The 17,513-nt window shown below is 37.8% G+C and overlaps 1 protein-coding gene across 1 annotated transcript in view; it reads right to left on the bottom strand.

Moving 5' to 3' along the window:
• Nucleotides 1-17,513, bottom strand: part of IBTK (inhibitor of Bruton tyrosine kinase) — a 79,921-nt gene that overhangs the window by 54,915 nt on the left and 7,493 nt on the right. The window contains exons 2-8 of the mRNA XM_015136835.3: nt 16,574-17,253; nt 10,766-10,862; nt 8,388-8,512; nt 3,888-3,998; nt 2,163-2,333; nt 748-865; nt 125-305 (exon numbers count right to left, since the gene is read on the bottom strand). Of these exons, the coding sequence (XP_014992321.2) occupies nt 125-305; nt 748-865; nt 2,163-2,333; nt 3,888-3,998; nt 8,388-8,512; nt 10,766-10,862; nt 16,574-16,894 (1,124 nt within the window). The 5' untranslated portion in view covers nt 16,895-17,253. The remainder of the gene's footprint in view (nt 1-124; nt 306-747; nt 866-2,162; nt 2,334-3,887; nt 3,999-8,387; nt 8,513-10,765; nt 10,863-16,573; nt 17,254-17,513) is intronic.

Below are 17,513 nucleotides of genomic sequence, written 5' to 3'. Positions count from 1 at the left end.
TTCTCCTCATTCAATATTTTCCATTTGACATTTATAGAACATAGCCTAAAGCTGACACTCAGATATTTGCTGGAAGAGTTGAATTATTATTAAAGTTATGTTTCTTTCACAGAAATACACATACTTAGAAGCCATCTTCTTACACTGATAGTCTGCAAGTAAGTAAATATCTCCCCTTGTGGTAACACAGACTGTAGCTCCATCACTTGCAGCAACCAAAGACAGAGCGATGTCTTTATGGTGAAGGGCAGAGACCTGACGAGGAGCAGTTACACACTTTTCTCCATTGGGATCTAGCAAACAACCTAAAAAATGATACAAATAAGCAAATCACAAAATAGCTCTTTTAAGCTATTTGGCCAAGCACAGTGTCTCATGACTATAATCTCAGCACTTTGGGAGGCCAAGGTAGGCAGATCGCTTGAGCCCTGGAGCTCGAGACCAGCCTGTGCAACATGGTGAAACCCCATCTCTACAAAAAAATAGCCCAGCATGGTGGTAAGGGCCTGTGGTCCCAGCTACTTGGGAGGCTGAGATGGGAGGATAGTTTGAACCCAGGAGGCCAAGGCTTCAGTGAGCCGCGATCGCACCCTGAACTCCAGCTGGGATGACAGAGTGAGACTTTGTCTCAAACAAACAAAAAAAGTCACTCATAATCTCATTCTAATCAATAAAAATTAAAAAGAAAAGATAATTTTTTAAAGAGTCCAATTTAATTTCCAGATATTGTCATCAAGGATTTCTTACCCAGTTGTCCACCATTTAGTCCCATAGTGTAAACAGCTTCTCTAGTCCATAGGACTGTATGAAACCTGCCTGCTGCAACGCCAATGATTGTCCTTCCTTTCAGATATTTTGCCTGTATCTATTCAAAGACAAATAAAACTGCAATTTACTATGTATCTATGACCTACTACAATTTTTTAAAGAGCTAGCAGACCAGCAAATATATGGTATACTTGCTGTTAGTGGCCCACCCCTCAAGTGCAAATGGCAGTTGTCACTAATAGATCTCAGCACTCGTACTAAGACCTGAATCCTTCTCAGAACACAAAACATTGTGACGCAGCCACTTTCAGTCAGCAGTTTTAACATACAGAAAATTGGCATGGTATAAGAATCAAATTATTAAACTTTTAGCTATTTTTCTTTTTCTAACAAGCAATATGCAAAACAGCCAGTCTCATTCTTAATAGAAAACAGTACTTTTAAATTAGATATTTCCACGGTCTCTCAACAGTGGCATTATTGACATTTGGGGCTAGATGATTTTTTTGTCATGAGATTGTCCTGTGCACTACTGTGCACCTTCTGGAGATGGCTGTACACATGAGAGTAAAACAGTAGAATAAAGAATACTGGTTTTTGAACCCATGTCCCCTAACATCAACTTGTCACATGTGATATCTATGCAGAGGCAGATTTAATGAAGCAAATAAAACTTATGTCTCTGGGTTCCTCACTTGCCTGAACCCATTTGGTATTGATAAATTTCATATTTTTTCTTAAGGAGGGCCTAAAAGTGTTTAAGTTTCAAACCCAAAATATCTGGACCTCCCTTTGCTTATGAATACTTAAAAGATGCAGTTTGGTGGCTAATCTCCCACATGCAGAATTTCCCAAGTGCTTTCTTTCTTCCTCCAAACAAATGCTAATACGTACTATGTTTAATTTCTCCCGTTAAAAATAAAGACAACAGGCTTGGTGCGGTGGCTCACGCCTGTAATCCCAGCATTTTGGGAGGCTGAGGCGGGCAGATCACCTGAGGTCAGGAGTTTGAGACCAGCCTGGTCAACATGACAAAACCCTGTCTCTACTAAAAATACAAAAAAATAAAATAAAAATTAGCCAGGCACAGTGGTGTGTGCCTGTAATCCCAGCTACTCAGAAGGCTGAGGCAAGACAATCGCTTGAACCCGAGGGGCAGAGGTTGCAGTCAGCCAAGATCATGCCACTATACTCCAGCCTGGGCAACAGAGCAAGACTCTGTCTCAAACAAAATAATAATAATAATAATAAATAATAAAGACAATATATACCACTGAAGATAAAGCTAAATAACAGAAATAAAATAAGTTGCTCTGTCAATAACCTACATTTTTTTGTCCATATAGGTTTTATTGCAAATGTAAAAGCTTATTATTTAAAGGAGTAAAGCTTACCTGTCTGGGTACATTACAACTGGAAGGTGGAGGAATAATTCCCAATTGATGAAAAATGTTTAGACCAAATGTATAAACACATCCATCTTCAGTTAACACAACAGTATGATCCTCAGCAGCTGCCACTTGGGAACAACTATGACCATTCAGTCCTTCCACAAGCCGAGGGACCTACAAAATAAAATGAACTTTAGTACACTACATTAACCATTTATACAGATATGCAAGTAGAATTTGATGATGCTACATCTAAAATGACATGAAATGACATGACTGATACATGGCTGTATCAATCATAGGTAAATTCTACATTTCAGCAAAGGGTAGATGAGTTAAAAGAATATGGTTGTAAGTTTATCAGCAAAATACAAAAGCCCAGTAAGACATTTCAGTGAAATAATTCAATTCAACAAATGATTTTTGAGCCTTTACCATACACCAAGTGCAAATTTGTTTGGTATGAATAAAGGGAACTCATCAAAGTATACACTGGTACATTGAAAAAAACAAAAATACAGAATCAATGCTTCCCTTCAGGGAGTAACCAAACATATAGTATCATATTCCTTTGGAGTCATTTAAATGTCCTGAGTTCAAATCTTACTTCTGTCACTACCTATTTGATCTCAACCAAATGTCTTAACCTCTCTGTACCTCATTTTCTTCATCTGAAAACAGTAATCAGTCAATAAATGATTGCTATTACTAGTATCATCATCATGCATAAAATGAAGACAATACTTGTGCCTCACAGGGCTGTTGTGAGGCTTAGGTAATAATTATATATGAAAAGCACAAACAATACTTAGAACAAAATAAACCCTCAAAAATGGAAGCTATTATCATTATAGCTTTCCCCTTTTTTAAAGCACCATTTAATAGATAAGTATACCAGAAGTCCCCACATAAAAAAAAAATTAAAATAACCTAGTGAACCAATTTTCTGATAGGTAATGTACTAGGTCTCTTCTAATTAGCACTAAGTTTCAGTAGCATTAATATCAATTTTGTGACTATATAATGAAAATACTGGCTCAGTTTTTAGACCACAGAAATCTTAATGAAAAGTTAAAAACAAAAACCAGAACTACTTCAGGAAAAGTGTTTTACAATTAGTATGCCTTCTTTTTGTTGTTGTTGTTGTTGTTTGTTTGTTTTGAGATGGAGTTTAGCTCTTGTTGCCCAGGCTGGAGTGCAATGGTGGGATCTCGGCTTACCACAACCTCTGCCTCCCAGGTTCAAGCAATCCTCCTGCCTCAGCCTCCCGAGTAGCTGGGATTACAGGCATGTGCCACCACGTCCAGCTAATTTTGTATTTTTAATAGAGACAGGGGTTCTCCATGTTGGTCAGGCTGGCCTCGAACTCCCGACCTCAGGTGATCCGCCTGCCTCGGCCTCCCAAAGTATTGGGATTACAGGCATGAGCCACTGCGCCTGGCCTACTCTGCCTTCTTTTATTTCAACTGTAGAAACATTTTAAAGCTTATATACACTCCTGACTCAGTATTTGCTATAACCAAAGTATTACTTTTTTAATCCTTTTGCATTGTATGTAAACCCTTAATTTGAACGTGATATACCAGGAAACAGATTTTTTAAAATCTATTATCAATTGGTGTATTATTTCGTCCTTACAGTTGAAAAAAAAAACTTAGTTAACTGTTTCTTTCAGCTTATCAGCACTTTTCTAAAGTTACCTAAACAGTGTAATGACATTTCAATTACCAAGCATGTCTGTTCATCTCCATGTCCTAATCGCCCTCCAGGACCATGACCACAGGTATAAACCTGCCCTTTCTGAGAGAGAAACACGGAGTGAAATTTACAAAGCACCACCTAAGGGAAAACAAGAGAATATTAGTAAACATCTCTGAATAAAATATATTTTATGAAAAAGAAATAGAATATTGTTAATTATTTAAACAGGATAATGGATACAAGGGGAATTCATAAGATTTAAATTTTCACATTTTAAGTTTTCTGTAATAAAAATAAAAGATATATATGCTTTGTTTTAAAATTATGTCTGAAAACATTAACATGAAAAAACAGAACAAAGAAAGAATTAAGCATGTTACCCACAGAAGAGATTACTCAAAGGAAAATATAATTTTAAATCTTCAATTCCAAAACTTAGTAGCCAATTGTTTTCCAATTTCATGAAATATCAAATAGAAAGAAATGAGCAGAGTGCAACAGGAAGTATAAGATTACCGAATAGTGATATATGGTATTAATAAAAATAACAGAAACATCTTCAGAGTGTTTTTAAAAAACAATAATGCCATTTATACATAGTGTGGGGGGCACGATGTCCTTTACCTTATCTCTAGTTTTATCAACACATCTTTAATATTATACATTTATAATTATTTTAATAAATAATTTTATATTTATTTTCAAGTTTTTCTCTTTCCTTTCTCACTTCCTTTTTCCTTATCTGCCTCAATCTCAGTACCCTCCCTTGCCCCTGATACACAGACTTACCATTCACATACTACAGAAGACAAAGACACTGAAACAGTTGGACTGCTTCAGCAGAACACAATACAGGAAATGATCAGCAGTTTTAAATATATATATATTTACATATCTAACCCCGGGCCACATTTTGCTATTTTCCAAGCTCTGATATTCATTATACTCGCTTTACCTTAATAATATTTTTTAAATCTTCTCATTTTTGAAAATTGTTTGCATTCATATTTCTTACAACATCTGCAAATATTTCTAACTTAGGATATAAAAAGATGAGTAAGAAATAAAGAAACCCTAAAATCATTTCCAGAAAGTCAAGGTGATTTGGAAAACAAAAAAATTATAAGCTAAACAAGCTCTAAATATTTACACATATCCTAGACCACTCGGAATTTTGTAAGCACAGTATAGCTAGCAAAAAAAAAAAAAAAAAAAAAAAAGTAATGCAAAGATTATTATCTGATTTAGCTGTACCACAAATACCTAAAAAGTTTAAAAATAAAATCCAAATTTGTATTTTAAATTTACAATTTGTCAGTGAAATTCATTTTATGAAATGAGAAAGAATACATTTCATTCAATTTTATATTCAATATTAGAATGCCATCCTACAGTTGCTGGCTTCTACTACTAAACAACAGTTACAATACTAGACAGTTTTAAGTCATCTAACTTTAAAATCCCAGAATTTTTTTTTTTTTTTTTTTTTTTTGAGACAGAGTCTCACTCTGTCACCCAGGCTGGAGTACAGTGGCGCGATCTCGGCTCACTGCGATCTCCGCCTTCCGGGTTCACGCCATTCTCCTGCCTCAGCCTCCCGAGTAGCTGGGACTACAGGCGCCCACCACCACGCCTGGCTAATTTTCTGTATTTTTGATACAGATGGGGTTTCACTGTATTACCAGGATGATCTCGATCTCCTGACCTTGTGATCTGCAAACCTCGGCCTCCCAAAGCGCTGGGATTACAGATGTGAACTAACGCGCCCGGTCTAATACCCCTGAATTTTTAAATGAGAACTGAGCATGGATTTTCACTTTAATTATCTGGAATATATAATACTAACATTAATAATCTCTATCTCATAGTAGTTAATTCATTTGGTACTGCATAATACAGAATCAGCCCCTTTTCAATAACTAATGGGGCTCTCTATATAACTGGTACTCAGTTAATATTCCCATACTTGCTTTCTCTTCCCTGACTGAAATTTATACTGATTTCTTTCCTCTCAAACCTATCCACTATGCTTGCTTCACCCTCATTCTGCGGTAAATAAAATCCCTTAGATCCTTAATACCTTCACAAAATACACCCATTGCCTTGCCTTACCTGAAATGTGGCTTTCTCTTTGAGTACACTAGTTCACTCACAACCCTCGCAAATGGAATATACTCAAATATTCCAAACTACATATTTCTTAGAATCAGACATTTCAATCACCCTCTGGTTTCCTAATGCCATCATGATTCCTTCACTTTTGTCTTTAAAATTCCTGCTCCGTAACGGTTCATGAAATAAAGGTATATCACGTACTGCCTCAGAAAAGGAAAAACAGGTGTCTTTCTTGTGCCACAATTCCAATCAATCATTAGTGGCTGCTAATGGTTGGATTACCATTTTAAGGAGGAGTCTGAGGACCCGCTCAAGCTCAGCATTAAAAAAATTTTTTGATTAGCATGTCTGCAAAAAGCTCTAGACTAGGTGTGAGCAGCTTGTATACTTGCTGCCCCTGCTCTGATTTCTCACCATCTTGCTCACCCCCCTCACATTCACTAAAGACTTGGACACCAAGCTTGATTCTTGCCCATTACAAGTCCTTTCATTATCTTAAGTTCCTTCCAGGTCTATGTAGATGACCCACTAGAATATTAGCTTTCATGATACCATTCTACTCCCTACTTCTCTAGCCACTTTTCATTCCTATATGGGCTTTTATTCCTGTTCTCTCAAAATTTAATATTCTCTAGAGTTTAAGAATTCTATTGCTTTTTTTGTTCAATTGGTGGTTGTGATACATTAGGTTGCGACTTTTAGTTTAAAAAACAGTGCTCTATGGAACCCTAAATATAGTGGTCATATAGTTTATCATGCAAACATTTTTGAGAATGAAAGAAGATACTAACAATTACACTAGGAAAATAATCATAAATCAGAACTGTCCTGGGCAAACTAGGGATATGTTGTCAAATAGCTCTAAAAACTGTCTAAGAATTCAATCTCAGGATATAAGCTAAGTGTTGTTATATATGTCATATATGAATAATAGGTGAAAGTTAGAAAGAGCCAGTACTATAGTGATAAAAACACTCCAAGCTCATATTCTGGATCAAAGAAGTTTTATGAACTTCAAAATGCAGAAAGAATATAACTAGGAAGTTGTAGGAAATATAAGCTGAAACGGTAATTTAGGAAGACTGAAAAAGTTCTTACATTCCAAGTCACAGAGTTTGGACTTTATCCAAAGGTGATTTAGCTATAAAGACATAATTACCTCTTTTTTAAGACAAATAATTCTGGAGAAGAACATTATCGGGGTTGGAAATGAATGGAGCCAAAGAGTCAAATTAGGACACTGTTGTCACTGTCCAAAAAAAGGTTCATGAGACAGAGAAGAACTAAATAGACATGCTCTGAGGTATCATCTTCAGGATTTATAAATTGAGATTTATAGCATTAAAAATTGAATAGGGTAGTTTAGGAGTGGCAAAAATAACACTTTAGATATTCTAAATTTAAATATCTTGAAAGACACAGTACGACAAATAAAGTTCAAGAGAAAGACTGGGGCTAGAGATACACATACATACACAAGTATACACAATGTTATATAGAAAGATTTGTCAACAGTAGCTGTATCTAGGGAAGCAGAAGATATCATGCATTATAAGGATGTAAGGCCACAGACCAAATCTTTACAATTGTATCTATTAAAGTTTTACAATTACTTACATTTAAGAACTCAGGTTCACAAAAAGCATCCCTCGTGCCTAAAGCACCTGAGGGCAAATTTTTGAACTCCACACTTCCAAAACATTGCTTACCTGTCTCCACAAGTGATGAAATTTTAGTTCTACTATCTACTATCCAATCTGAGAACTGAGACTTAGACATTTAATTATTTATTGCTTGTCAGTGAGAATATAAATAAACAGAATGACTGGCAGTTTACCAGACCGTCAGTTATAAAACTCTATAGCCTTTCCAGACTGCTGTCATCCAACTTCACATCAGATTAAACATATTCTCTTCATGATAAATAGCTTGGAACCTAAAAACATTATTTTGTTACAGAAAAATGAAAGAAGTGTGTTGTTTTCTAAATTGAAATTATTTTGTTTTAATGCCACCAAAAAAAAAAACTGTTGTTCACTTATCAAAAATAACACTGAGCTTCAACAACAAATTCACTTGAGAAACAGCTTACAGAATTCTAATGTTCGTTAAATAGAAAAGCTAGAAAATCAAGAGCAGCTCTACCCTCTTAAACTACTATCTGTATAACATTTTCTAATTTCTAACACTAATTGCACAAATATCTTATATTTTAGGGTATTTTACAAAGTCTAAATATAGTTAAGGCTAACAATATCTAAAATAAAATTAGTAAAGTTCTATTGATTGATTACAACATTAAAATGTTACCGTACCTTAAACAAAGTTACATAATTCACATGAAAAGCTGAACAATCAAATACAAAAGTTCTTTCTCATCTCTAAAAGTATGCAGATTGTACTTCAAAATACCTGCTTGATATAAATCCCACTCCTGGAGAACAGATCCACCACCTCTGGATGATGTTTGCTATTCTGGCTTCCATGACCCAGGGTAAAATTTGTATTATCGCCCCAAGTATAAACATCTGTAGGATCTAAAATAAAAATTAGTTTTTATACTTTTTTATATTTTAAAACAAATATAAGAACTAATTTAACTACAATATTTGAAAGATGCCAACACTCTTTTGTGAAGGAATCTATTAATATAATATTAGGTAATTCTAGAAATAGAAAATCCAAATCATAGTACAGGCCTGTCTAAATGCAAGCAATCAAACATTTGTTCCTTGCTTCTTTTCTTTTTTTTTAAACAATTGAGACAAGGTCTGACTATGTTGCCCAGGCTGGTCTTCACTTCCCGGGCTCAAGTGATCCTTCCACCTCGGCCCCACAAAGTGCTAGGATTACAGGCATGAGCCACTCTGCCCAGGCTGTTCCTTGTTTCTTTAGCAGCTAAAGTTTAACTGCCAAATGAGTAAAATACCACCGGTCATATCTGCTTAGTTTCCATGAAAATAATATATAGACCTATATCAAATGTAAGATATTATTAATCCATGCAGACAAAGTTTCTAAACGTAGCAAATGTGGTTTTATTGTTTGTACAGGAACACTAATTTTCAATACTTTGTTTTTCATAGACACAAAATCAAAATAGTGATTAGGGTAAAGCCCATTAAACTGGAATAGAAATCACAGCTAAGTTCATGATATAAATCTTCATTTTTATTTTAGAAGATGAATAAAGTCCTAGAATGGAATTATCACTGTTACCTGCAACACAGCATCCAGGGTAGAAATGAAAATACAGAATGTGTCCTTACTCAGCTTGCTCACTAGTTAAATGCAAACTATACACTGCCCCAGTTAAATCTTTTCTTTTCTGCCAATTCCCACTTCCAAATCTAAAAGTGCAAACAAACTGGAGGGATAAGTGAATCTGAGAATGTGCGAATAAAAGAATAATTGGGGCTGGGCACGGTGGCATACGCCTGTAATCCCAGCACTTTGAGAGGCCAAGGCAGGAGGATCACTTGAGTCCAGGAGTTCCAGGTCACCCCAGTCAACATGGCAAAACCTCATCTCTATAAAAAAAAAAATATAAAAATTGGCCGCATGCAGTGGCTCATGCCTGTAATCCCAGCACTTTGGGAGGCCAAGGCAGGCGGATCACCTGAGGTCAGGAGTTCGAGACCAACCTGACCAACATGAAGAAACTGCATCTCTACTAAAAATACAAAATTAGCCGGGTGTGGTGGTACATGCCTGTAATCCCAGCTACTCGGGAGGCTGAGAGAGGAGAATCTCTCAGCTTGAACCTGGGAGGCAGAAGTTGCAGCGAGCCAAGATCGCACCATTGCACTCCAGCCTGTGCAACAAGAGCGAAACTCTATCTCAAAAAAAAAAAAAAAATTAACTGAACATGACGGCATGGGTCTGTATTCCTAGCTACTTGGAGGGCTGAAGTGAGAGGATCGCTTAAGCTCAGAAGGCTGAAGCTGCAATAAGCCGTGTTCATGCCACTGCACTCCAGCCTGACTGACAAAGCGAGACCCTATCTCAACAACAACCACAAAAATAATGATAATTTCCAGAGACCCTATCTGAACAACAACAAAAGGAAGAACAATTTCCATTCCTTTTTCCTTCTACCTCAATGCTGATGTTACTTTCTGAATATATATCAATTACTTTACAGTAGTTATGATTGTAACAGTCCTCCCATTTTAGATTGTACTTTTATAGACATAAATATGGATTCAAATTTTAAAATGCAAAATGTGTTCTGAATATCAAACAAAAAACATCCAACATATATCAAAGTAAAATTTCTTTGCAGATAACCACACACAAATAAATTTCCCAACTACTTTAAGAAGAATAAAATTTCATTAAAATTTTCTAAGCTAAGCTGCACCTTAATGGAATACATTTGTGAATTTTTTTTTTTTTTTTTTGAGACGAAATCTAGCTCTATCACCCAGGCTGGAGTGCAGTGGTGAGATCTCAACTCACCGGTTCAAGCGATTCTTCCTGCTTCTCAGCCTCTCAAGTAGCTTGGATTACCTGCCACCGCGCCCGGCTAATTTTTGTATTTTTAGTAAAGACGGGGTTGTACCATGTTGGTCAGGCTCGAACTCCTGACCTCAAGTGATTCGCCTGCCTCAGCCTACCAAATTACTGGGATTACAGGTGTCAGCCACAGCGCCCAGCCCATTTGTGAAATTTTCTTATCAGTATTCTCGAACTCCTGACCTCAAGTGATCCGCCTACCTCAGCCTACCAAATTGCCAGGATTACAGGTGTGAGCCACAGCGCCCAACCCATTTGTGAAATTTTCTTACCAGTATTCTTGAATACTACATGACTTGGTCTATCCTTCATTACAAGATCCAAAGCTGACAAGCCTTCTTTATCTTGAATATACAGACTAACACCATGCTAAAACAAACAAACAAAAAAATACATAAATATATATATATAAAATCAATTACCTATAATCAGTAACTTTCTTTTTTTTTTGAGAAAGAGTTTCGCTCTTGTTGCCCCGGCTGGAGTGGTGCAATGGCACGATCTTGGCTCACTGCAACCTCCACCCCCCAGGTTCAAGCGATTCTCCTGCCTCAGCCTCCTAAGTAGCTGGGATTACAGGCATCCGCCACCATGCCCGTCTAATTTTGTATTTTTAGTAGAGACGGGGTTTCTCCATGTTGGTCAGGATGGTCTCAACCTTCTGACCTCAGGTGATCCACCCGCCTTGGCCTCCCAGAGTGCTGGGATTACAGGTGTGAGCCACCACGCCTGGCCATCTTCCTATTCTTATACACCAAAAAGTCAGATAATCAATCCCATAAATACACTGAAAAAAAAATTTAATCACTTATCTCTCATATTCACACACATTTTTCTCTCACATACTGCAGAGAATAATTAAGAAAAATCACATATGCAACTCTTGCTGGAATAAGGAAGGACCAGAACATGTGAAGAAATACAAAATTAACACTTTAAATAAAAATTAACTACAAGTGAACTTTTTTTTTTTTGCGACGGAGTCCCGCCTTGTCACCCAGGCTGGATTGCAATGGCACGATCTCAGCTCACTGCAACCTCCGCCTCCCGGGTTCAAACGATTCTTCTGACTCAGCCTCCCAAGTAGCTGGGATTACAGGTGCCCGCCACCACGCCCAGCTAAATTTTGTATTTTTAGTAGAGATGGGGTTTTACCATGTTGGCCAGGCTGGCCTCAAACTCCTGACCTCGTGATCAGCCCGCCTCAGCCTCCTAAAGTGCTGGGATTACAGGTGTGAGCCACCGCTCCCGGCCATGTGAACATTTTTGATGGTAAAGCAGGTCTGATACCACTTTAACACCCCATAAATGCATTGTCCCTACAAGTCCCTAGCTCTGGGTTTGTGTCTGTGTGGGACTACATGTGAACATAAACATTTAACTCTTTTTGTGTTTGAGGAGCCATACTCTCCCGGGCACGGTAGCTCATGACTATAACCCCAGCACTTTGGGAGGTGGGCAGATTGTCTGAGATCAGGAGTTCAACATCAGCCTGGCCAACATGGTGAAACCCCATCTCTAGTAAAAATACAAAAATTAGCCAAGTGTGGTGGTGCATGCCTATAATCCCAGCTACTTGGGAGACTGAGGCATGAGAATCACTTGAACCCAGGACACAGAGGTTGCAGTGAGCCAAGATCGCACCATTGCACTCCAGCGTGGGCAACAAGAGCAAAACTTCATCTCAAAAAAAAAAAAAAAAAAAAAACTATCTGGGGAAGGAGAGACATAAAATTTCAAATCAGTTTATTATATTTAGCTTATACTTACTCTATTTTAGTTTGAGGAATTTTTTGTTATTTATTATTTTACAGTTAATTCTTTATGACCTGTTTATTCTGTGAGGTATCTGATATCCCTTCAATATCTTTTGTTTATGTTACCATAGTTGGTTCCAATTGCATGCAAAAATAATTCGAATATACCAATATTTATCAAGCATTTTCCTATTTGTTCATTAATTTTTTTTGCTTTCTGTTTTTGAGACGGAGTCTAGTTCTGTTGCCCAAGCTGAAGTGCAGTGGTGTGATCTCGGCTCACTGCAACCTCCATCTCCTGGGTTCAAGCAATTCTCCTGCCTCAGCCTTCCCAGTAGCTGGGATTACAGGCATGTGCCACCACGCCCAGCTACTTTTATTATTTTTAGTAGAGATGAGGTTTTGCCATGTTGCCCAGGCTGGTCTCAAACTCCTGACCTCAGGTGATCTGCCCGCCTCGGCCTCTAAAAGTGCTGGAATTACGGATGTGAGCCACTGTGCCCGGCCATTGTTCATTAATTTAATTGCTTGGTTTTGGTTTATCTCCCCCTGGTAGAATAAAAACTTAAAGAAGGGATTCTGTCTTGTTCACTGCAATATCCCTAGCACCTGGATTACTGCCTGTCACATATCAGGCACTCAAAAAATATTTCTTGCAAATACCTCACCGATGGTATATTATTTAATACATATAACCTATGATTCTGTTAAGTCTTCTATTTACCAATGGGAAACATTAAAGCAAGTTCTTTCAGCATAGTAAGTAAAGCACCAGTATAAAAGAGCAATGGTTTAGCAACAACAGATACAGCAGAACTTCACAAGCATAAACAGTCTTTACCAGCCATGCATCCTGTCATGGAATCAAGAAGCCCCAAAAAACCTGCATGAGATAATCTGTCTCCATTCCAGCTTTTTGTAGGCAACAAGTTTCTGCTAAGGTTTTACATCTTTGGCAATAAGAAACTGACAATTTACTGTGCAATTTAGAAATGTTATAGCTGTAAAGTTTTATCAAATGCAAATTCACTTAAAATGTGTGTGGTTTCTTCCTGATAATCCATAATACCTGAAGTGCTACAGCTGGCATCAGAGATGGAACTGACAGGAAGACACCTATCACTGCACCCCTTCCAATTAAAGAAGTGTTGGAAGGTCAAAGGAAAAAAATATGCTGAACAAAAAAGCAGACAGCCTACCAACATGAGAATGCTGAAGGGTCAATACAGGATTTAGGGGAAAACCATCAGTGGAATACATCCACTGTTACATATCTATCACTGATCAGCAGGGCTCTGACGCCAACAAGACAGTCAAGCTAAGGGCAAGGTGGCAAAGGCACAATTTCCAGGCTTCTATTAGCCAAGGTGGTTAGAGTGATTGAGGATTTCAATGGGGCAATAAAATCCCACAGGAAGGAAAGGACCAAAATTCAGTACATACCATAACTACTTCAAACTGTAGCCCTAAATGCTAACACCTAAATGGCAACCCCTAGGATGGCAGGAAACCAAACCCAGGGACCTTCTCAAGCTCAACAGGGTTGGCAGTCATCCAACTTTCCAGTAGAAACTGAAAAAAAAACCCAAGGTTTTACAGTTGGAAAAGGGTAAGAATGGAGCTGATAGATGCTTTAACTCTTACTAACCTAGGTTTCCCTATAATGACAATACGGAAATTAAACAGATACCCCAAGGTTTCAGATATAAGAGGAATCAGTTCTACCATTAACAAACTTAAAAACGCTTTTCTTCATGGAGAGTCCCTGGGGAAAAAAAAAATAAGGAAAGGGCTATTATTATTCTCTTTTTATAGACAAAACTGAAGTTCAAGATTTAATAACGCGTCCACGATGATTCAGTAAGAAGTAGTAGTAGCAGTATTAGTAGTAGATCAGTAGGGAGTTTAACTCCAAAAAAGAATATTTTACTATTAGTATATAATTAAAAATTATTCTGATCAGTAAATGTTACTACATAAAAGCCACTATAGAAATATTTTTTAAGTCAAAATTAAATGAAGACACTGAAGATAAGCTTCTGAATTTGACCAGAAGTTCCTTAAGGCCCAGAAATGTTTTTTTCTTTTCCAGGTCCTTCGCAAACATGACAAAAAAATTGTTAAATTTAAGGCCGGACGCGGTAGCTCACGCCCCTGCACTTTGGGAGGCCGAGGCAGGTGAATCACTTGAGATCAGGAGTTCAAGACCAGCCTGGCCAACATGGGGAAACCCCGTCTCTACTAAAAATACAAAAATAAGGTGGACATAGTGGCACGTGCCTGTAATCCCAGGTACTGGGAAGGCTCGGGCAAGAGAATCACTTGAACCTGGGAGGTGGAGGTTGCAGTGAGCTGAGATCACTCACACCACTGCACTCCAGCCTGGGTGACAAAGCGGGATTCCGTCTCAAAAAAAAAAAAAAAAAAAAAAAATTGTTAAATTTAAAACTTATGACTTCTTACAGTGAGTTTCTAATTTGCATTCATTAGTGAAATGACATTGGAGTGCATCTCAAAATACTTTATTATTTGCCTAGTCAGTACAACACACCTAATCTACTATAAAGAAAATTTTAAATAAATTAAGCAATTTTAAAGACTAGTGTTTTTTCTTTTTTTTTGTTTTGAGACGGAGCCTTGCTCAGATGCCCAAGCTGAAGTGCAGTGGTGCGATCTCAGCTCAAAACAACCGCCACCTCCCAGGCTCAAGTGATTCTCCTGCCTCAGCCTCCCAAGTAGCTAGGATTACAGGCGTGTGCCACCACACCCAGCTAATAATGTTTGTATTTTTAGAAGAGACAGGGCTTCACCATGTTGGCCAGGATGGTCTTGAACTTTTGACCTCAGGTGATCCACCCACCTTGGCCTCCCAGAGTGCTGGGATTACAGGTGTGAGTCACCTTGCCTGGCTATCAATTTCTCTTTTTGAGACAGTCTCACTCTGTCGCCTAGGCTGGAGTGCAGTGACACAATCTTGGCAAACGGTAACCTCTGCCTCCTGGGCTCAACCGATTCTCATGCCTCAGCCTCCCAAGTAGCTAAGACTACAAGCACACGCCACTACACCTGGCTAATTTTTGTATTTTTAGTAGAGATAGGGTTTTATTACGTTGGCCAGGCTTGTCTCGAACTCATAACCTCAAGTGATCGACCCACCTCAGCCTCCCAAAGTGCTAGGATTACAGCATGAGCCACCACACCTGGCCTCATCAGTTTCTTTAGAACTTACAAACACCATATGCTAACTAAACAAGAAATGAAACATACTACTCAAAAATACAATTCCTAAATAATGTTCAACAACTAGTGCCCTTTTAAAGTTAATAATATAGTTATTTAAGAATAAACCATTTTAAAATACTAAAAGATATTGTTACGAAAATATAAAATGGGATGCCATCAGACTGGGGCAGCTCTAGCACTTTAAGTTCATCTGTAAGTAAACAGAAAACCAGTAAACAGTAAAATGAAACTAGAGTCTTTACTAATCAGAAACTACCAACTAACCTCTAACTAAGGTCTTTCCAATCTAACCAATTAAATATATTTTCTTTGTCTTTCTTCTTCATCGGCCTATGAAAGCTCACTGCTCAGGCTGCAGCACAGCTCTCTGAGCCTCTTCTCGTTCTGAACGCTGCCTGATTCATAAATCATTCTTTGCTCAAATAAATTTTGCTTATTTAATGTAAAGCATTTCCTTTAATAATGTATAATACTCATCAAATGATGTATAGAATTTAGTTCAAAATGATATGAGATGTACAAATAACATAAAATTGGCCAACAGTTCATTATATATAGTAAGCTTTGATAAATGTTTAAAATTTTACATCATAAAAAAGTTAAGTAAAAGGATATATGGAGTTTTAATTCCAAAGATCAGTTACAGTAGTAAGCGATAGCAAACAAGTAAGAAAAAAGGCAAATCGGCCGGGCGCGGTGGCTCAAGCCTGTAATCCCAGCACTTTGGGAGGCCGAGGCGGGTGGATCTCGAGGTCAGGAAATCGAGACCATCCTGGCTAACATGGTGAAACCCCGTCTCTACTAAAAATACAAAAAACTAGCCGGGCGTGGTGGCGGGCGCCTGTAGTCCCAGCTACTCGGAGGCTGAGGCGGGAGAATGGCGTGAACCCGGGAGGTGGAGCTTGCAGTGAGCCGAGATCGCGCCACTGCACTCCAGCCTGGGCGACAGAGCGAGACTCCGTCTCAAAAAAAAAAAAAAAAAAGGCAAATCTTTTCCAAAAAGCATGTAGGAGGTATGAAAATGATTAAGAAAAACATATTCCAGACTAAATATGTTTAAAATAAACAAATGACACTTACCTTCAAGAGAGACCAAACACAATCAATATGTCCATAAAAAATGCTTCTGTGCAATGCTGTCCATCCAGACTCTTTGTCTTTCACCAACAGATCCACTCCTTTCTGAATAAGCCAATCTAACACTCCTTTCTTTCCACAGGAGGAAACAAGGTGGAGAGCATTCCGGCCAAAAACATCCTTGATAGTTGCAGCATTGTAACAATGACTGGAGAGAAAGGCCTTAATCTGGTTTTCGCTCCCCTTTGTTACCACAGAAAGGACATCCAAAGCATGCTTCAGGGATCGACACTTTGATGTGCAGTCAGGCATGGGTGAATTCATCCTAATTGTTTTTATACCGCTTACTTCAGAATCATGAAAACTAATTTTAAAAAATGAAAAAGCCAGGACACAAAGGTGCTACTGAGGAAGAGTTACCGAGAATAAATGACCTTTTTAGGATAATTTAAATCCTCACGACAATAGTATAAAACTATATATCTTTATACAACTTTTTGGCACTTAAATCAAAAAAATTATAAATAGCTCTATAAAGTTCATATCAAATACAAGTTCTTCATTTAAAAAAATTCCACAGTTTATAAATTATTCCTGGAGTCAAGCACCAAGGGGGAGTGAGGAGGGGAACTCCCCCTCCACACTATCTGATCCTTTTAAATATCCATAATTGCAAGGGTGACCTATGAGAGAAGAAGAGAAAATAAAAATTCAAAATCTGTCTCTCGCTCTCCTTGAGTACTTTAGAACACAACTACCTCCATATTTAGATACCCTTAACCCATTTATGCTTAGTGTTCCATTACTGGAACACTAAGGTTGCGGGAGTTATTTATATCCTAATGCTCAAGGTCATCGCCAAGGTCTCATTTTTCACAAAAAAATCTGCAACCTCTGGCATAAACGGGTTAATTCATTTTTTTCTTAAATCTATCGACCTTTC

This window comes from Macaca mulatta, chromosome 4, assembly GCF_049350105.2.
Source record: "Macaca mulatta isolate MMU2019108-1 chromosome 4, T2T-MMU8v2.0, whole genome shotgun sequence".
Taxonomy (NCBI): Eukaryota; Metazoa; Chordata; class Mammalia; order Primates; family Cercopithecidae; genus Macaca; species Macaca mulatta.
The sequence above is the reverse complement of the archived record's forward strand: the minus strand, read 5'-3'. Positions and strand labels throughout refer to the sequence as shown.